Source organism: Populus trichocarpa, chromosome 6 (genome assembly GCF_000002775.5).
Source record: "Populus trichocarpa isolate Nisqually-1 chromosome 6, P.trichocarpa_v4.1, whole genome shotgun sequence".
NCBI classification, from domain to species: Eukaryota; Viridiplantae; Streptophyta; class Magnoliopsida; order Malpighiales; family Salicaceae; genus Populus; species Populus trichocarpa.
In genome coordinates this window covers 4,189,045-4,209,994 of record NC_037290.2, presented here as the reverse complement: position 1 = coordinate 4,209,994, position 20,950 = coordinate 4,189,045, and the positions used below count along the sequence as shown (strand labels likewise).

The 20,950-nt window shown below is 33.6% G+C and overlaps 3 protein-coding genes across 9 annotated transcripts; 2 read left to right on the top strand and 1 right to left on the bottom strand.

The window, feature by feature from the left end:
* Positions 1-1,698: 1,698 nt before the first annotated feature.
* On the top strand, positions 1,699-8,530 carry LOC18099878 (probable protein phosphatase 2C 27). 7 transcript variants are annotated; one of them, XR_008059486.1, is made up of 6 exons: positions 1,699-2,270; positions 3,437-3,640; positions 4,884-5,095; positions 5,435-5,991; positions 6,220-6,336; positions 8,167-8,530. XR_008059486.1 is itself a non-coding variant. In XM_024604474.2 (5 exons), exons 1-5 carry the CDS (start codon positions 2,091-2,093, stop codon positions 8,187-8,189), a joined length of 1,182 nt encoding a protein of 393 aa, XP_024460242.1. In that variant the 5' UTR covers positions 1,699-2,090; the 3' UTR covers positions 8,190-8,530. The 7 variants fall into 7 exon arrangements, 5 of the variants coding, with proteins under 5 accessions (XP_024460242.1, XP_024460240.2, XP_024460241.1 ...); XR_008059487.1 differs by having other exon boundaries at positions 1,700-2,270; positions 6,276-6,336; XM_024604474.2 differs by lacking the exon at positions 6,220-6,336 and having other exon boundaries at positions 8,161-8,530.
* Positions 8,531-8,867: 337 nt separating this feature from the next.
* Positions 8,868-13,504, bottom strand: LOC18099876 (CDK5RAP3-like protein). The gene is made up of 10 exons (XM_024604695.2): positions 13,253-13,504; positions 13,034-13,168; positions 12,856-12,950; positions 12,673-12,767; positions 12,435-12,570; positions 12,192-12,341; positions 11,504-12,070; positions 11,074-11,282; positions 10,134-10,266; positions 8,868-9,243 (listed from the first exon to the last, which is right to left on the bottom strand). Exons 1-10 carry the CDS (start codon positions 13,311-13,313, stop codon positions 9,112-9,114), a joined length of 1,713 nt encoding a protein of 570 aa, XP_024460463.2. The 5' UTR covers positions 13,314-13,504; the 3' UTR covers positions 8,868-9,111.
* Positions 13,505-15,073: 1,569 nt separating this feature from the next.
* LOC18099875 (outer envelope pore protein 16-3, chloroplastic/mitochondrial) lies at positions 15,074-19,813 on the top strand. Its single transcript, XM_006380996.3, has 3 exons — positions 15,074-15,222; positions 15,540-15,886; positions 19,357-19,813. Exons 2-3 carry the CDS (start codon positions 15,556-15,558, stop codon positions 19,503-19,505), a joined length of 480 nt encoding a protein of 159 aa, XP_006381058.1. The 5' UTR covers positions 15,074-15,222; positions 15,540-15,555; the 3' UTR covers positions 19,506-19,813.
* The last annotated feature ends 1,137 nt before the right edge of the window (positions 19,814-20,950 follow it).

The following is a 20,950-nucleotide window of genomic DNA, read 5'->3' as shown; positions in this document are numbered from 1 at the left end:
ATCATAAAAACTACCTAAAAATAATGTATATTAATTCCATAAGGATCTATCTTGATGGTATATAAAGATGAAATTCGTCAATTATATCTTAAATTGATGCTTTCAAGAGTGATTAATAGTCAAAGTCAAAATAATAATATAAGATAATGATGTTCTTTGAAGAAAATGTCATCTTGCCATCTTGGTTTCTTCGTGAAAATCATTGTGCTGGCCATCTTTCAATTATAGAGCACAAAATAGGGAAAATATCTTGAATTTGAGTCTTGCTCTCGTCAATAAATTATTTCTGTTATAATTAATCTATAACATGTAGGAGTACATATATTTTTTTGTTTTTATATGGTATCTTCACATCCTTTTAAAGAATAATATTAGTCTCGTTTGAAGTTCGTGATTGTTTCTTCCAATAAATGTACTTCCTGAAAATTGAACTTGTGTTCTTATTCTTATAGAGATATAACAGTGACTTAACCACTACACAATATTTTATTGGTGTAGGCGTACATAATTAACTTTGAAATATTATTTTTGTATAATTTATTAGTTTGTTGTAAATTATTTTTCAAGACAAAAAAAATCTAAACACCACAATTTTAATTTTTTATAATTTGAATATAAATAACTTGACAAGAGTCAAATTGCAAATAATCCTACAAAAATAATCTAAGCTTCTTTCCACGAGATGTTTAAATATATATTTTGGAATGAGTCGGGGTGAAATAGCAATCACCTCAAAAGGTGAAGAACACAAGTATTCTACTGTTGATTTTGACAAAAAATGAGAACCTTCCTTCCATGAACTTTCGTGAAAAGAAATTTCATGGCAAATAATTCCCATCATATATATATATATATATATGATGGGAATTATTTGCCATGAAATTTCTTTTCACGAAAGTTCATGGAAGGAAGGTTCTCATTTTATCCATAATTATATATAAAAACACAAATTTTATAGAAATTGTTTTATTAATCCGAATACTCTTAAATACTTTTAAAAGACTATATATATTATAACCTTTAAGTTGTTTAAATGATTATTATACATTTGTTCAATACATATATGTTTCCTATATTTTTAATATAAGTTTTCAAACACGTGTTTTTACAAGAACTTTTCTTTTTACAGAACCATAAACGCATTAAAAAAGAATATTTGTTTTAAGGGTACATCAAGACATCATAGAAACTTTTTTTTTCTCAAACCACCGTGGAAAAATGCTTATTTATTTATTTATTCACACAATCTATGCATTATAAATTTAATTTTTATAGTTAATTCAGTACACAACAGAAATAAGGCTACATTGCTTGACAATCTCTCTATTATTTTTTAAAAGGGACTTCTATCATTTCCATAATATTATTGAGTTATTGAAAATAAAATCTTTGAATGTTTTATTTAAGTTGTGGATATTATAAAAATCTTATATTTGCTAATCCATTAAGATATGATTTTTTTTAAAAAATAGAACATATTTCCTTGAATTATTCTTCAAATCCCTAAAATAGTTCTTCTATTTTTTTCATTTAATATATATATATAAAATTCCCTTTTCCTACCAACAACGACAACAACAAAAGGCATAGCTGTAAGGGCATTTCGTAAATAAGAAAAAGACAGCGTACAAGATTTTTATTTTATGTATCCAATATCCACGATGCCCATAAGAACAACGTTTGGGATAATAGAGTACAGCAATTACAACTGCAACTACAACCTAACCAACTGATTTTCAGCCACGCTTTCTTAGAAAAATCTCTAATTTAACAGCTCTTATTTATACCCTCTCTCTCTCTTCCACCCTCTCTCGGCCCTCAACAACTCCTCCCTAGAACCCCATTAGCCTCCATTTTATCATCTTAGATATATTCCTCATAGTCTTCCACCCCTCTCTAATCCAAGCTTTTTCTCTTTGATTCTCTCTTTCTTCTTCTACTTTTTCTTTTTCTCCTCTCATGTGAGGCGTGTTGTTGTTACTTTGGATTCGCACAAAGACAACAACTAGTTGCCAAAGACTCTAAAAAGTCTTTTTTCTTCTTCTTCCTTTTCTGTCACCAACATAATAATAATAATATTGACCATAACCATGTGTGTAAAGGATGCAGAGCAAGAAATAGAGACCCCAATTGACAATAATAGTAATAGCAACAAGATGCAATCTTGGCCTTTGCATTGTGACCTCTTGCAAACCCGGATGGAGAATTTTGATCAAGACTCTTCTTTGATTTGTTCTAGTGGTGGGATTAGTGTTGCCAACTCTTATCCTGTAAGAATCCTTATTTCTTTTTCTTAGTTCGGTTTTTCTTCTTCTTCTTTTTTGTTTGTGTTCTGTATTCTGCCGGTTTTTTGTTGGAATTGATTTACTGTTTTCCAAAGTTGGGATTTTTTTTTTGTGTTTTTGTCCGTGCATGTTTGTGTTCTGAATTTTGTTATTTCCTTTGAAGACGTGTTTGGTGAGAATTGAGTTGTTGACTCTATGCGATCTGTTCATTAATGCCATGCTTAACTTGATTTTTGTTGATGAATTTGTTTTTGTCTTTTTTTTTCCTCCTAGCTGTTGAAGCTCTTGATGATCCATATTTAGAGTTGCTTTCTAATTTCCTTTTCCTTGTTTGCTCTAAAAGGTTTCAGACTTTTAGCTGGTTGTGTAATTATGAAATTGTTGCTGGTTCATGGTATCCATATTTAGTGTTGCTTTCTAATTTCCTTTTCCTTATTTGATCTAAAACGCTTCCGACTTTTAGCTGGTTGTTTAATTATGAAATTGTTGCTGGTTCATGGATTTTGTGGGCTTTTGGAGATATGTGGATACAATATTTTTCCTGCCTTGATTCTCTGCAGTCTGCACTAAAAATTTTCTTGTTGGTTGCTTCAATGAGCTAGTTACAGTACTATGACTCTTTTATTTTATTTTTTTCACCACCTGCATGGTACTGCTTGCTTTGGTAAATAATTTCTCTTCAATTTTATTCCCTTGACTTATTTACTATTCTGCTTGGACTCATAGTTGTCATGGAGAGATAGATAGATAGATGGTGAAAGAGAGAATCTTTTTACTTCCATTTTCTCCAGTGACTTTGGTATTAATCAAAGAACAGGCTGGTTGTCAATCATTAATCCTGGTTGAACTTTTATTTTTATAGTATCTTGTAAACTGTACGTAGGAACCCTGTCTTGATTCTTAATTATTAACCATTTCATGCCTTTTTATGTCCATAATCTCACTTCTGTTATTTAGAGGTCTTGAATTTGCACTTAATCACAAGTATTATTACAATCCCATATTACTTTCTCTTTGGTGGTGATAACCCAAGACTTGGTATCATCCTTGTTTACTTCATGTTATAGCCTTCTATGGAATATTTATCTTCATCACTATTTGTTCTTCTGCAAATCTCATTTAGTTTTATTTGTTTGTGGTTGCTCTTTCAGCTGGAAAGCATCTGCGAGGATAGAGTGGTCACAGAAAGGAAACAGAATCTGTTAACAGATTTTTTCCCCACCCTTCGCTCAGGAGAATGGTCTGATATTGGCGGTCGGCCTTACATGGAAGACACACACATTTGCATCAGTGACTTGGCTAAGAAGTTTGGTTCCAATTTGCTCATCAGTGAGCATGCTATTTCTTTCTATGGTGTAAGTTATTGTCCAATCTGTTGTTTACCTGCTATTTTAGCTGCTAATGAATTTTATGTTTTTCTGTTGTTTTGGTCCTTGTCAAGCATTATATTTTTAATTGTGCTTTCTGTTCGGTAATGAAAAAAAAAAATCATAGCTTTTGGTCTTCTAGCTCATATGGTAGAAATATTTTAGGATAAGGGCTTCTTTCGCTTCATGATTACCAAACTTCATTGTGGTATACCTTTATAGAGTACCAGGTTGACTTGGAGGACATGAAGTTGTCTTGATCTCACTTTTCTCTCTTTGAACTTATAATGAAGATAACAAGTGTGTAGGTTCTAGAAAGTACTATTTAGTCTAAAATCTAATCAGAGCTTATCACTTTCAATTAATTTAATCTGAGCATCACTTTTAGACTTGAAAATCTGAAGGTGCCACTGTTTTCAATTAGCATGCCTAAAACCTGTGCTTTATATCCTGTATTCTGCCATCATAATTGTGTCTAAAGTAACACTATAAAAGCATCAAGTCCACAAATTGAGTGTGTCTATCAACTTAAGCACTCCCCTGTAACTACAAAGAGGCAAAAGGGACCTGAAGCTTCCTGTGGTTAATGAGTCTTTGATAGCAGTGTTTCCTATATTTAAAGATGTTATGCATTCTGAATAAGGACATCATTCATCAACACTTTCACTCTTTTAGTTGTGCTAGATACTTTAAACTAGAGGGTTATTATCTACACAGGAAAGCAATCATCACCATTTTGATATTTTAAGCATGCAAAACTGACAGTATTAATTTGAGGCTGATGTGGAGCCATTAGCATGACTGGAATCCTTCTTCGGGGTCAATGATCAGATGTTGGTCATGTTTTAAGGAGTAGAAACTACCCATTTATAACACAATTTTTGGGAGCATGGATGAGATTTCCTTTTCCTCTTGGTTAAAAGTGTACATCGTTTGGTGATTAATTGTAACACACAGAAGAGGTCCTGAAGTTATTTTTTTGATAAAGAAAGGAAGTAATACCCTTGCTCTCTAATTCATCTGAGTTGATCCAAAGTTCAAGCATGCTCCTTTGTGCTGATCAGACACCAAGAATAGCTCTCTTACTTTAACTATGCTCGTCTGGAAACAGATAAGATGTAATTGCACTGCATAAATCTTTAGAAAAATAATGCCAACAAGCATATACAAGCAATAATAAATGGGACTTTTTCGTTCTTATTTTGACAATTACATGTACTTTGGAAAACAGGTATTTGATGGGCATGGAGGAAAGAGTGCAGCACATTTTGTCTGTGAACATTTACCAAGAGTCATTGTTGAGGATGCTGATTTCCCTGTAAAACTTGAGAAAGTGGTCGCAAGGTCATTCATTGAGACTGATGCTGCATTTGAAAAGTCATGCTCCCTTGAGTCAGCCCGTTCTTCTGGCACTACTGCACTTACAGCAATGATATTCGGGAGGTGAGTGTTTCCTATCCTATTTAGCGATCAGTCATCTCCTTCCTATGGTTTATTCAGGACTTTCTAGTTCACGCCATCCCTTTTGTTTAGTCCATTTCTGACTTCCAAGATCATCCTGTCCTGGGTAACAGTCCTGAATGAGTTCTAGTAGTTAAGGTAAAAGGCAATGATGACCCGATTATATAGCTTTCTGACCTATCATAAAGATCTGCAATGAGACCTAAGATCTTACCTTGTTAGGAATTGCTCCAAACATTTAGTAATATCATATATTGGCATTCCATTATGTCTTTTGATAAAGTGCATTGCTTGATAAAAAAATGTTTTCATCTTGGACAGGTCATTACTTGTGGCAAATGCTGGTGATTGTCGGGCAGTATTATCACGAGGTGGAGTAGCTAAGGAAATGTCAGAGGATCACAGACCTTGCTGCATTAAAGAAAGGACTAGAATTGAGTCCTTAGGTGGATTCATTGATGATGATTATCTAAATGGTCAGTTAGGTGTTACCCGTGCATTAGGTGATTGGCATCTCGAAGGAATGAAGAAAACAGGTGACAAAAGTGGCCCATTAAGTGCTGAACCAGAACTTAAATTGGTTACGTTGACCAAGGAAGACGAGTTTTTGATAATCGGAAGTGATGGAATATGGGATGTATACTCAAACCAAAATGCAGTAGATTTTGTTAGGAAGAGACTTCAAGAGCACAATGATGTGAAGCAGTGCTGCAGAGAAATGGTTGGGGAAGCAATAAAACGGGGAGCAACCGACAACTTGACCGTTGTAATTGTTAGCTTTCACTTGGAGCCACCGCCACCGGTGGTGGTACAGAGGACAAGATTCAGGCGGAGCATTTCCGCTGAGGGACTTCAGAATCTCAAATGCTTGCTAGAAGGTAATGCTTAAAATCTTTCATTAAAGTTTTCCCCGGTAACGAAGGGTAGAACCTGTCAAATAACAGTGCATAGCTACATTGGTTGTTCTCAAGTTTTATTTGTGTATATTGTATTGTATATAAATTCGTTGGCAAAGAGAAACTGCTTTTTTCTTCCCTCGTATCATTCTTCCTTCATTAATAGGAGTCGTTATACATTTTGCTTTCTTCCTTCTTATTGTCTGCTAGGTTCCATAGGTATCAAGCCAAAATTGTTCTAAATAATGGATATTTGTATGTTTAAGGTAGGGATTGATTTGCTGCAAAAGTAAGCATGCCTTTTAACTGCAAGATTTTACCTCTCAAGTATCCTTTTTAGTTGTTTTACATTAGATAGATACTAAAGAATTCTTCAAGTTTTACATTACATTAACTGCAGAATATTAATGCACACTGTACGCAATTTCTCGGTTTTCATATGTTGCATTTACAATTGTTTTAAAATTTTGATTGTCGTATATATAGTTTCAAACTTTTGATGCTTGGTACCAGTATATAAAATTAAAAAAAAAAAAAAACCACACCAAACTAAAACGGAAGGATGTGTACTAGACACACATAATATTATCCACTGCAACAGTTAAATTATCATTTTGTTATCCCCCCCCCCCCCCCCCCCCGAAAAATCACAAGGTGATGTCTTCTCCCTGGGAAGGCGATGTATGGCAACGGTAATGAAATGGTTTGTCAGTAACGGTGATTTTTTTTTTTTATCTTTTCTCTTCACTTGAAACTTGTGTTGGTCATTTAAAATTTCTAAGAATATATTCTTTTATTTATTAAAATTTCAACTTTAATTTTTATATTTTGATTTTAAATTTTTTTCCTTGATTTATTTTTAATTTCAGCATTCAATTCTAGTTTGTGATTTTTTTTTAATTTGATTTTTATTTTTTTAATTGTTTTTTTTTTTAATTTCAACCTTCAATAAAAAAATTTATAATTGTCTTCTAATTTTTTTTTAATTTTAATCATTATTTTTTTAATTGCTACTTTTTGTTTTAAATTATTTTGTATAATTAGTTTTTTTTCTCTAATTTTATCATTTAATATTTGATTGGTTGGGAATTGGGCATCATGATTTTTTTAGGTATGACGCTTTTATTCTAATGACCTGAGTTACAGGCTTGAAAAGTTAATATGAGTTGATATTATTTATTTATGGGTTGATATCATTTAATATTTTTTTAAATGAGCTTTGTGTTTTGCTTTGTATTTTTTTTCTATATGATTATTCTAATCTCATGACCTGACCCACAGGTTAAGTTGTCTTGGCTCTTAATACTCGAGTTACAAGTTTGTCATGCTAATTCGAGTTGTTAATTTTTTTCCTTTGTTTTTATCCAATCTTATCTAATAATTGAGCAGCATCATTATTTTTTTTGCAAATGTTCATTTTTCCTCGGTTATATAATTATTATTTTTTTGTTCTGTTTGCTACTATTATCTTTTGTTTTTTATCTATTTAAATAAATTTCTTTGTTTTTAGAATGGTTGCAGCACTTTAATATCATTTTTTATGAATAAAACAATCCAGTCACAACGGTGTAGCTTCCATGTCTAATGATTCTTAATTTTGCAAATTAAAAGGATGACATCTCAAAGTTGATTCTCACCACAAGCAGGACATTTTGACTTGGAAGCTTCCAAAACTGCCCAACACAAATTCCAACAAGACAAACTAGTATCACAAGTTTGGTTCCTCTATCCTCTGCCTTCACCACATAAAGTTGATTAATTTCTCGTGTTTTTGTGGTGGCATGTTTGAAACATCATGGATAACAGTCTATTGTAACAAAAATCAATTTACTTATCAACCACGTTTAGGAAATCTGTTATTGGTGTGACTTTTCTATCGTTCTTAGATAAATTGGTGTAGAACATGCTTTGCTGGAACTCCTGACTGCCTGATAATAGAGCTCAAATCACTCACAAATGATGCTTGAGAGTTCTTGCACTTTAGTCTGCTTAATGCCCAGCAAATATGCTACAATAAATGGGAACACGCTCGTTAAAAAAACCAAAGAGTTTGTAGCTACGAGGTACTCTCGCATGAGCAAAGGGGGTGACCGGGTGAGGTCTGAGGTTGAGTTTCGTTTTTGTCATTTTTCTTCTTCTTTTCTTGATAAGCCAAAGTAGATCAACAGGAGACACCATGAAAGCAAAAGAAGCCCCCAAGGCGAAACACAGAGCATGAAAAGAAGCAGAGCACTGGCTCCCAAACAGAAAAGGTGAAGACACTGAACATAAACTAGAACAACAGAAAAATGACAGGGCAAGGTAGCTAAAAAATATACTTGTATCCTTCCATGTGAACCTGCTGCATGCGACAGCCATGGTATAACCTCTGGAGCCATGGCTATTTATATCATAGACTACGATCTATCGAGGACCAACAGTGACATCCCCATTGATATGAATATCAAAGCCAAAACTTTGTAAGTTATGTACACATGTTACGTATACGGAAGTTTTAAATGTGAAGTTAGAAAATTATTGATTCGTGGGATCCTAGGAAGATAGATTGTTGGATTATATAATAAAATTGTGTGTTTAGTATTTTTCAAATAAATAAACTCATGTATGTTAGTTAAAAAAAAAAAATTCACATCCATTCATTAAAAAAAAAAAGAGTATATCCTTCCTCGTCAATGAGTAAAAGCCTTCAAGCATATGACAAGTTCATTTTTTTATTACTACGGCGTATTCAACATGGAAAAACTTTTAAAACAGCGTTAATGTTGTATTTTTTTTTAGAACATGGTACCGTGGATCTTAACGAGTAATCAGACAAACGTACTGTAATTCACCAAGGCATTATATGATCAACAATAATGTTAGCAATAAAATATTAATATCATTAGCATTGTTTAAAAAAAAAGGAGCCAGGTGAAAAATAATTTATAAGAATTCCCCCACCAATTATTTCTTAAAGCTAGTTCAAAGTAATTAGTCTTTTTCTTTTCCTTGTCTGTTGAGAACGATGGACTAGCTTTTCCAACGTTTCTTCATTTTTTTTCGAGCTGTAAAGAAGATTCTTTGAGCCTAAAGTTTACAGCATGAGACAAAAGTCTCAAGAGTTTACGCACCAATTCCACTGCTCAATAAGGCATTGATCTCTCCGATTATATTAACAGGTCTTCCATCAAACATGGACGAGAGTGTCCTCTCACAAAGTTTCTTCAGCTCCCTGGTTTTAGCAAGAGCTGCTTCCTGCAATTGAAACACCAACAATTCAGTTTGTCTCCAAAAACAAAACTCCACAGCTAACTTTAATTTTCCTTTCTAAAGAATTTTCACCCAAGAAAAAGATTTGAGTGCATCTGAGAGTCCTTTTTTTTCCTAAATCCAAGGTAAAATCAAGAGGTTCAGTACAGTTATCCAAAGACCGTTCACCAAATATATGCACCAGGATCATATTTTTTCATTATCGTGAAAGTAAACTAGAACGCATCAATGAAAAGAAACAGTACAGGATGTGACTACACGCAAAAGTATAATGAAATTTATCTTGTAAATTCCCCTGGTGGTTCAGGAGTTGAGGGATCACAATTGCCAACCTGAGCAGACTTACAGAACATCACTAGTGTGCATGTGTGTGTGTGAAGTTACGACGAGGATTCCTTATGGTATCCACTGCCCTCCCCTACAAAAAATTCTATAGAGGAGATGTGGTACGAAATTTTGAAATCTTGCCATGAAAATAACAGTTATGCTTGGGAATCAATCACCGTCAAGGAACACAGACAAGTGTGGCAAGGACATTTTGTTGGTAGATTCGAGAATGATGAAGTTATGCACATGTTACATGTTAGCACAAAAGCCAATAAACAAAAAACTTCACATTTATTAACTTATGCATTAAAAAAGTGCAGTTTGGATTATGGACCCAAACAAACACTAGATGCATTTTTCTTGTTTTATTTTTATTTGGAAGTAAAAAAAGAGCAGAAGCGAAAAAATGGAATGGTTTGTGGAAGGCAATGAGAACTCAAAATAATGGCATGAGAACGACACAAACATAGCACTTCCCTCATTATGACAATAAATACTCTCTTTTTTTCCTGGAAGCAGAATCAACTTTATTATCCAAGAAAAGCTACCTGCTTTGGCCATGATGAAGATATAGAATTGTGAAGTTCCATGCGTTTAGCAGCCACATCTTTTAACCCCTCTTTTAATTTCAACTCATGATGCTTCTTTGCTTCCAATGTACTCACTAGTCTGTCCAGATATCTGGAATTCAGGATAACACATTAGAATTAAGTATTACAACTTATCATAAAGAAAAATGTGCCTATTTTTTTTATATTATTCTTTGGATGAAAAGAGCAGAGCTTGACCTCAAGACATCACTCCCTCTCCTCTGGAACAGTACCAGTAGACTAAACAGACATTGGTTAAAAGCATGCCTACTTTTAATACAACACCTATACCTTAAAAGGTACAGCCACAGCCATACATTTAGCAGAAGAAAATCAACACAAGCGGAAAAAAAATGAATTTACCATATATATGAAGACCAGAACAGCCATCTTCAGAAAAGGACCTACAGACCTCCCCACCTCCTTTCCCAGAATACTTAAAAAAAAATTCCCATATTAAAATATCTGCTTTCATGGCTACTATACACCAAATGATTGTTTGCAGTGTAGGTCCACTTTCGAATTTTCAAAATTATAAAATGCATTAACAGATTCCTACAGCCTAATAACAAGACAAACAATTTCACTGGTTGGGCAGTTGATTAAAGAGTTTTGCAATTCTCAAACAGTGACATTCATTACTTGGTATTTTCAAGCCTTTCACCACATGCAATAGGAAGAATTATATAGTGTTCATCACATGCTGACCCACAGTATCTTTTTCAAGTTTCAACACAATAGGAAATTCCACTCAGCTTATCTCGTACATGCACTCTTCTACTTTTGCAAAACTATCATACACAAATTCTTTTGCAAACTTTGTTTAAATGAGTAAAATGACAAAATAACACTTGCCAAGCTGTAAATGATAAAACCGACTAACATTATCTATTAGTACCTTTTAGAGTTAAGAAGCATAATCAAGTCTCTTGTTTTCCCATTTGTCAGTAAAGAAATGGCCAAAGAAACATTAGATGACATTGTATCAATAGCATCAGGAGTATACTGCTGCAGCACCAAGGGAGCAACCGACTGGACTTGATGTTGCAAAGACATGGTCTCTTCATTACTCAACTCTGCCAATCTTTGGCTCAAAAATGCTTTTATCTAAAATGAATCATTAATAGCAAATATCAACAATTAATCTAAAAATTGTAATCTAATTTAAAATATAAGTAGAAACCAGTGAGTTCCTCAGGGCTTTGTTAATGCTGGATCACCCATCTTAGTTCTCAAAGAGGAAGATACAAAATATTTACCAATACAAAAGAAATTACTTCAGTAGCATTATCCAAACTGGCCTTACAATATGAAAAATTAGCCTATACCTCGTATAAATCGTCAAGAATTTTATTCCGATATTCTGTATCCAAAAGCTGGCTCCTGCCTTCCTTCATTCCCGGGGTGTGAGTTATAGTATCTAGAACATATGTCTGATTTTCCAAACCCATGTTTACCAAATTAGTGTCATTGATTGCATCAACTTGAGGTGTTTCAACACTAATATCCCAACAAATTTCTGATACAGAAATCTCAGTATGAACATTTTCTTCCTCTTTTTTTAATGGAGTCTCACCAGATTCTACAGCTTCATTTTGTGAAGAGTTCTGCGAGATGTCACTGGCATTTACGATTTCATAAGGACCTAAACCATTACCACCATCATCTGTTTCTTCTACAGTGCCAATATCCCAGTCAATATCAGCACCATCAACAGAAATATCCCAGTCAATATTATTAACAGCAACATCCATGTCCCCTCTCTCATGGTTTGATTCATCCAAATCCAATTGAATATTTGAAGAATCAAGGATCACAGGGTCAGCACAAACATCCAGAGAAGGAGGATTCCCGCGAATATCTTTCAAGTTCAACAACACAGATCTCAAAGGTTTCTGCAATTTTATGAAATTAATCAACAATAAATCCAATCTTCATAATAAAAACATAATTCATGCAAAGAAAAGAATGTTGCAATAATCATTCGAAAGAAAAACAAAAGGCCATCATCTTTACATCCTTTTCCGTATGAACATCTTTGACGAAGTTGGAATAGTACTCTATTGCCTGTGACATGGTATCGCTGTTTATAACTTCCAGAATTTTGCTAAATGTGCTTGGAAGTGATTTTGCAGTCTCTAAAAGCTCAACCCTCACATTGTTTCCCTACAGTGAGAAATACACCACTTAATTCATTAATCACATATATCCATGTCTATACAATTTCGCAACCATCATTGAACAAGGCCAATATCTCACTTGCAATCCAAGCTCTTGACAAGCCTCAACATATTTAGTCGCAGAAAGAGCTGCACTTCTTTTTATATCAGTTTCCTTGCGCTCTAGCTCCGCCAGTATTTGCTGGATCTTTTGCACCTGCTTTTTCTGATACGGACTTTGCATTCACAAAAATAAAAACCACATTAACAAAAAGAAAATTCAGAACATTCTTCAACAAAACTATGGAGCCAACCAAACAGGAAGATGGCAAACTTACATTTCATAATTCACATTTTGGATGATTATTTGCGCAGCTTCACCAAGGTAAACATAATCTTTCTCGAAAGAACGCACAATTGCCTCCCAGGCCCCCTACAAAAAGATAGCAGCATTTCATCAACAGAAATATTAAAAAAAAAAAATGCACACCGAGAGAGACAGAGAAAGATAACTAACTTACAGCAGCACCTGATAGCCGGCCAAAAATGTTACGGCTTTCTGGATTCGATTTCATAAGAATTTCATAAATATTTTTAGCCTCTAAGTACCCTATCCCTGTAAATAGTGATAGTGGTGTCAATTTAGTAATTATGAACTCAATAAATCTGGACAATACAGATTAACGAAACGAACCTAACCTTCAGGGTCTAGGGTTTGGAAATAGGGATCGATTTCTTTGGGGAGTGAAGTGAATTCTTTTGAAATCCGAGCTCTTATTGATGCAATTCGTTTTCTCCAATCGGCGGGGATTCGTTTTCGATCAACAAGCCATTCTTGAGTACAAAAACGACGACGAAATTAATGAAAAACGACAGAGAATGAGAATACGAAATCAAGTAAAGGAGTTGAAATTTTACCTCCGAGACGAGAAAATGAGATGTCGATTGGAAGATTTCGGATGTCATCGGGATTCTGCATTTTTATTTCGGAATTGAATTGTTTTCTCGAGAATTTGTGGAATTGAAATCAAATTCAATTCTTTGTTTCAGTGTTTTGGGTGCAGAGTTGGGTTTTTGATTCCTGGGTGAATGCAGTTTGCGTGCGTGCTGTTACTAACGCCAGTCTTCCTGTTTTTTGTTTTTGCCTTTTTAGTACGTTATGTGGTTCCGGGTCGGGTCAAGAATTTGATGGAGCAAACGATGACTGCTCCGAGTGAAATGACTAGAACACTCCTCTAAACTCGATAAATCACAGGCTTCGTCCCCGTCAATTTAAATTGCCAAAAAGTCAAAAAAAAAAAATTATACTTTGATAGAAAAAAAAAGTTAGAAGGGAAAGGTGAATTTTTAGAAGTATGGTAATGGTTTTTTTTTTAAGTATTTTTTATTTTTAAATATTTTTAAATGATATTTTTTTATTTTTAAAAAATTATTTTTGATATTAAAAGATCTGAAAACATAAAAAAATATTAATTTTAAATTAAAAAATTATTTTTGAAATAAAAAAATAAAGATGAATTAAATTATTTTTGTCAAATTAGAGTTTGCAAGAATGGCCCACACATATAGTCTACTATTCAAATTCCATCTTTCGTGTTTTAACTTAAAAAAAGGGTAAAAAATTCATTATTTTTTCTATTTTTTCTACTATCAACATAGGAAGATCATCCTACACATATTCATACAATTTACATTTTTATTGGATAAAATTAAATACAAAGCTAAAATATTTATTTTTACAATAATAACTAATTACTTTACGCATATAAAAGAATTGAGTTTGAAATAAAGGTTATACATAAGAAGTTTTTTTTTTTTGTATTTTTTAATACAACTTTTTTTTTATTTCTCTTTATTTCTTTTAATTTCAATTTTTTTCACAAATTCATTCTCAAATATTTTTTAATAATTATTCGAGTTGTTTTTAGATTAACTAAATTAACTTGTTTTTATCAAGACAGTTCTCATATAATTTAATTTCAAACTCAAAGGTTTTTTCTATCAATTTCATTCTATCTTTTTTGTTTTTGAATTTAGTCCTTAGACCTATTTTACCAACCAGGAGGGTTATCTCTGAACCAATCAAATTGACTGGGTCATATCAGAATAGTTTTCACGTAATTGAATTTTAAGCTCGAGCTAGACAAAGAGTTAGGTCGAGAATTTTTTTTCTGTCAATTTTATTATTTTTTTCCTCTCAATTTCATCCTCAAACTATTTTTATCTGTCAACTAGATTACTTTTGCACTAAACTGATTGAGTTATATTGGGACAAATCTCACATGATTTAATTTTAAACTTGAGTCAGGTAAAGAAACAGGCCAGGGATTTCAAAACTGACTTAATGAATTGTATTTAATAACAATATCATATAATTTTTATGATTTATATAGTTTTTATTACGTTTAATTTTTTTTTTCATCCAACTGATAGCATAGTGCGCCTTTAAACTAATATTAACTATTATCAATTGTAAGAACAAATGTTTTATCACATCAAATAACATAATGACAAGGAACAATTCTCGTTATTGTTTAACCTTTTCTGTTATATATAAGTTTATCATACATTTTAAAAAATATAGTATTTTTTAACATTTAAGATGCTCATCTGTTTAGTTTTAAATTTTATGCTACAATATAAGATATCTATTAAACAAACAATTACATAAATAAATAAATAATCTTCAAATAAAATGAACCGTTAAAAGCAAATATTTGACAAGATGGAGGGTAATCTGGTAAATACGGACTAAGTTAGCTGACGTAGGGACACAAGAAGTAGATGATGAGTAAATTCCGACTCCAACAAAATCACCGTTCTTCTACTCAGTGCAGTTCTCCCTCTCCCTCTCTTTTGCTTCTTCGAACAGAACAGCAATCAGAAAGGTAAGTTTCAATTTTTTGAGATCTAATTAGCAAATCAATTAGTTCTCCAATTCACTTTTGTCCATCAATTATTAATTTCTCTAGGGTTTACTTTAGTTTCTCAAATCTGATATTGCCTTGCCTGATTTCACTTATCAAGCAGTCTCTATATCATCTGCTTCTCATTTTCTTCTAACTAATAAGTGATTTCAACTGGGTCATCAATTTCTCTTGAAAGATCAATTTTTTTTTTATAATGTGGGATTTTCTTGGTTCCGTTAAATGTGGTGGAAAATGCTAACTTTTGGTTCTGTTTGTGATTTTGGGGTGGGACGCAGTTAGAATATATTAGTGATGGATCCATCAGAAATGAGGTATTTGGAGGATGATGATACTCCAATGATGAAAACTATCAAGGGTGCGACTATGGGTTTGGTCTCCGGAACTATATGGGGGACTATTGTTGCAACTTGGCATGATGTGCCTCGTGTTGAGAAAAGTGTTGCGCTTCCCGGATTGATAAGAACAATCAAGATGATGGGTAACCATGGCGTGACTTTTGCTGCTATTGGTGGTGTTTACATTGGTGTTGAGCAGCTTGTGCAGCATTATAGGATGAAGAGAGATTTTATTAATGGAGCTGTTGGTGGTTTCGTTGCTGGATCTACCATTCTAGGATTTAAAGGTAAGGATTATTGTTACTTTTTATTGATGCTTTTTTTTATGTTGATTCATTGTTAGAGTTATCAAGCATGACAGTGTGTGGCTTGGTGTGGAAAGCAGTGCATTGAGAAATTTGATCTTATTTTGATGTATTCTATTGACGTTTCTTGTAACTTACCCTGAAGGAAAACTAACTTTTCAAATTTTGAAAACTTGCTTTCTTTCTTGAGAGATTTACTATTACTTTAATGGACACAGTAAAATTATATATGTGCTTTGATCCTACTGGCCATCTTTGTTAATGAAGCAAATGAGTGGTAAAAGATATAGTTTTGCTTCATTTGTGGTGAGTGGTAGAAGACATAATTTTGAGTGGTAGAAGGCATAATTTTGCTTCACGTGTGGTGAGTGGTAGAAAACATATCAAGTGTAGTGTGTTTTAAGCTGGAAAATGCCTTTGATTAGCTAATGGGGAAACTGCTACAGAATGGAACTTAAGTTGATTAGAATGAACATATGGGCATCCTGGTAAACTAGTAACTTCATGCATCATTGCCCCATTGTATCTTTTTGAGGTGTTTTCATTTCGCATACTGGATAATCGTGAACTTTTATGTTCCAGAGGAAAAACATTTGTTTTCTTGAGCTATGGTTTCTTTGTTTGTCACTTGCATAATCCGGTGTTTGTAGTGCAACCAATTAGAAATGCCTGCATATAGGACCTAGTACTTACAGAGGATGCAAATTGGTGGATCTGAAGCTTCATCTATCTAGAGGGGATCTGAAAGGGAACTAAATATAGTATAGGATGCTGTAAACTGGTCTAGAGTTGAGGTTCTGTGATTTTGGTTTGAGAGTTGACATAATGGAGCTGTGGGTGGTTTGTTTGCAAGAGCTCCTGTACAGGGCTTCAAAGGTGAGGGTTATTGTGTGTTATTTTTAGCTGTCTTTGTTAGCGTCATTGAGCTTGGTTGCAAGTGCTTCCTGTGGAAAGTGTTACTTAGGAAATTCAATTGTATATTGATATATTTGATCAATATTTCAGTCCAACTTGTTGGGTAGCAAAACTAACTCTTCAAAGTTTCTAAGCTTGCTTTATTTTTTTATCGAGAGCTTTCTTTTATTTTGAGAGTGGTGAGAGAGTCATATTCGTAATTCTACTGACTACTCTCAAAGAAGATAAAAGGGTTCTATAAAAATCTTATATGGTGTAATTAGTGGATGAAAAGGTTGCTATTAAAAGTTTGGTGACTGAAAAATATGTTTCCTAAGCAGCTTGAACATGTCTTTGATTTGTTAGGCAAGCTATTTCATTCTGGAATTTTATGCTGGTTCTAGTAACCATGCTGTGTATCCTAGTCAGTGTTGCAAAGGCGAAAGATGCTAAAAAGTGCCAAGCCTGAAAGATGCTAAGAAGTGCGCCCAAATGAACCAAGGCGCTCAACCTGTATGATATAAAATATTATATATGATATAACTTAGTAGAATTTGGCAGCATAACAGAAGAGAGAGAAGGAATAACATGGAGAGAAGAAGAGAAATTAAGAAACAAAAAGATGAGATGAAAGAAGAAAAAAAGTTAAAGGAATGCCTCTGCTGTTCTTAAGTCTTCACTAAAAAAGGTGGAGAGAAATTAAGAAACAAAAAGATGAGATGACAGAAGAAAAAAAGTTCAAGGAATGCCTCTGTTGTTCTTCAGTTTTCACCCTTGACTCTTCTCTCTTCTTCTTTGGTGGTGTTTCATGTTTGTTTCTGTTCTTCTTGTTTCAACTTTCACGTCTGTTTCTCTTCTTTAACTTTCATGTCTTCTCTGTTTTATTTTACCCTAATCTATGTTTTTTACAAAAATACCCTTAAATTTTTTCTTGTATAAGACCAGGAAAAAAAAGAGAAATAAGACAAAACATAAGTCCTTTTTTTATATAAAAAAAGCAGAAATTGAAGAGACGCCTCTTTAAACCAAGCCTTAGTTTCAAATAATTTTCATCAGGCGATGCCTTTATCACCTGCCTCCCATGCATAGGCGCTCGCCTAGGCGGTGCCTTTTCAAACTTCATCGCCTCAGGCTAAGAAAGGTGCCTTGGCCTCGCCTCCTGTGCTTAAGCGAGCGCCCAGGCGCCTTGTGACAACACTGATCCTAGTAACCTTGTCCCTTAAGCATTAATGGTACATATTATCCTTTTGAGGCATTTATTTCCATGTACTGGATAAAGAACTTTTATGTTTCAGTTTCCATGTACTGTATAAAGAAGAACTTTTATGTTTCAGAGAAAACAGTTAATTTGTTATGAGGTTTCCTTGTTTGTCACTTGCTTAATCCTTGAGTTTATAGTGTGAGCCATTATAAATGACCATATATATCCTATAAAATCTCATATTTGTGGAGTGGATGAGGGTGGATTGATCCAAGGCTTCATTAATCCGATGGGGATTTAAAATGGAATAACCTAGAGTTGGATATTAAAAACTAGATCTTAGTATTGAAGTTGTGTATTTGTTTGAGGCTTTTTAACCTCTATGAACTTGACAAATCTAGTTATTAATCAACCTTAATCTTTTTATTGATTCAGTTTATTACAAGAAATTGTTCGTGGTGGTCATACATGCTCAATATTGGCCTTTTAACCTTGTGAATTTGTCAATGGTGGCAATCAGTAAAAACTGGAGACAGCAATAACGAAATTCTAATGTTTTTCTTTTCCATTATTTATACCATCTCTAGACTTGCACAAATTAGCTTATTTTCAATCATCATTGGTACGGTTATCCTTCCTGAATTCATGTGCTTGAGAAAAACAATTGATTTTCTATCTTTCCTCAGAATTTTGGAAAATAAAAGGTGAAACAATAATGCTGATAAATTCTAGATGGGATGGAAGACTGTCTTAGGGAAATGGATATGAGGCTAATAGGTTAGTGGCTCAGAATTCCCAGGTTTCTTGGTTCATGTGAGGGAGAAAATATCTGATCTGAAGAAAAAACACTTGTAAAAGTCATATCTTCAAACATCAGAAGCAGTTGATCCTTCAAATCTACTGACATTTTGTTTTGTTTGGTTTATCATGAGTCCAAGATGAAAGATATTAGTTAATCTTTGACAGCCCCCTCATTACTTCCAACCTTAGAGATTTTGAAGGCTGGCGTGTATATTGTATGCACATGCATGTTCCTTCGATAAATGGGAGGGATTGGGAGAGATCATAATATTAAATTTTTAAAATTCATGTTAAATTTTGCAATCTCCTTCTCTTCTTGTGGTCTTATATTATGAACTCATGTCTGAATGATGTTTTTTTTCCTCCCATTTCTTGGTCTTAAATTATACGATTTCAAAGAGCATACAAGTTAAGTTACCTGTTCATGGTCCATGCTGGTCTTTTTTAGCTCATGATTGATTTTCTGCTGCATGCTAACCATGTCTGTTCTGTCCTCCTGTTGTGTTGAACTGTTATGGTAGCTACTTGATGTGATTGATTTGTTACCTGTTTGCAGGAAGAAACATAAAAAATGCTATTGCTGCTGGAGCAGCACTTGCTGTTACTTCTGCAATCATTGATGCTGGAGGTCAGACTACAAGAATGGACACTGGCAAGGAGTATTATCCTTACACTACCAAGAAAAGATCCGCTGTTGAGGGATAGTTTTTCAACACTGTTGGTAAAAATGAAGATACTGGCAGGTTGATGGGAGAGTGGTTATAGATGTATGCTGAATTGCCTGTATGTTTTCGGAGATGAAATCATACTCGTGGATCTTCTTTTCTTGAATTTTACCTTTTAGGTCTGGATGGATGATTTGAATAAACATGTTTCGGCAGTTTAGTCATCTGTTGCATGATTATTTTTTTCCCAGTTTGAGACAACTGCTTTTGTCATTAACCAAATTGAAACAGATACAACAATAATGGTTAAGCTACTTCTGAAAAGTGGTAGAGGTGTGATTTACATAATCATCTTTCCCATTATGCAAACGTAGCAAAAACCTGGGAGTTCTTTTATTCAAATTATGTGACAGACTAGATATTCATAATTTTGTCCGAGAGCCATCAAAACAGTACATGATCGATAGTTGGATACAAAAGGCGAACTTGTATCTTTTAATTGATCCTATCTACAGTTTTTCGTTGATTACAGATTCAAACAACCTGAATCATCAGTACATAGCTTTTTTAAACTACAAGCAGCAGAATCTTACAATTTACATGATTCAAAATAGAGAGTTCAAACTTATTATCTTACTCCATGAACGTTGTACAAGATGGCAAGACGCTGAGAGTGAACAAGACTGCTGATTACAAACGAGAGAACTTCGAATTCACAGGGAAGTGTGGAACTAGAATTGGTGCTCGAGCATCCGATTCAATGAAATTTGACCTGACAGGCTGCCTCTCCGCTCCAAGCACTCCATCACTGGCTACGCGAGAAGGCCGATAAAAGCAGCAACAGATGGACGAGAAGAACCCCATTTCGCCCCTCCCTCTGCGAGTGATGCAAGTAATTTGATTTCACAAACTTTTGTTGAACTTAAATGACTGGTGCTTAAAGCAAACAACCATTCTTACCCATAAGTTCTATTAGTCAAGAACTCGTGTCAGTGACTACACTTTTTGACTTAAGACTCAAATGAAGATTGATTAAAATTAAAAAAGAAATTATTTAAAATTAATTTTTATTTTATGTTTTTGAATTATTTTGATATATTGATATAAAAATAAAATTTTAAAAATAAAAAAAAATATTATTTTAATATATTTTTTAATAAAAAACACTTATAAAACAACCTTGTTAAATCTCATCAGTCAAATAACAACTTTGAACTATTTAATTGTAATAACTCCTTTTGGCCTATCGTTGTTGATAACTGTTTTTAACAAGTTCGTCGGAACCTAAACCTACCAGTCAATCAGTAAGATAAGTGAAGAATGCAAAGAGAAGTTAAATAAAGAGATCCATTTTCAGTGAAAACGTGGCAGGAAAAGTTGCACTCATCACTGGAGTATCTTCTGGCATTGGTGAGGTCGGTATTAATCTCATAAATATCTAGAGTTTGAGGGATTTTTCCTAGTAAGTTTTTATAGTGTTAATAT

Coding starts and splice junctions, on each gene's coding strand:
- LOC18099878 (XM_024604472.2), top strand. CDS start 2,091: ATGTGTGTAAAGGATGCAGAGCAAGAAATAGAGACCCCAATTGACAAT. Junction 2,271..3,436: donor GTGTTGCCAACTCTTATCCT/GTAAGAATCCTT, acceptor TTGCTCTTTCAG/CTGGAAAGCATCTGCGAGGA. Junction 5,096..5,434: donor ACAGCAATGATATTCGGGAG/GTGAGTGTTTCC, acceptor CATCTTGGACAG/GTCATTACTTGTGGCAAATG.
- LOC18099876 (XM_024604695.2), bottom strand. CDS start 13,313: ATGCAGAATCCCGATGACATCCGAAATCTTCCAATCGACATCTCATTT. Junction 12,951..13,033: donor CCAAACCCTAGACCCTGAAG/GTTAGGTTCGTT, acceptor CACTATTTACAG/GGATAGGGTACTTAGAGGCT. Junction 12,768..12,855: donor GCCGGCTATCAGGTGCTGCT/GTAAGTTAGTTA, acceptor ATCTTTTTGTAG/GGGGCCTGGGAGGCAATTGT.
- LOC18099875 (XM_006380996.3), top strand. CDS start 15,556: ATGGATCCATCAGAAATGAGGTATTTGGAGGATGATGATACTCCAATG. Junction 15,887..19,356: donor TACCATTCTAGGATTTAAAG/GTAAGGATTATT, acceptor ACCTGTTTGCAG/GAAGAAACATAAAAAATGCT.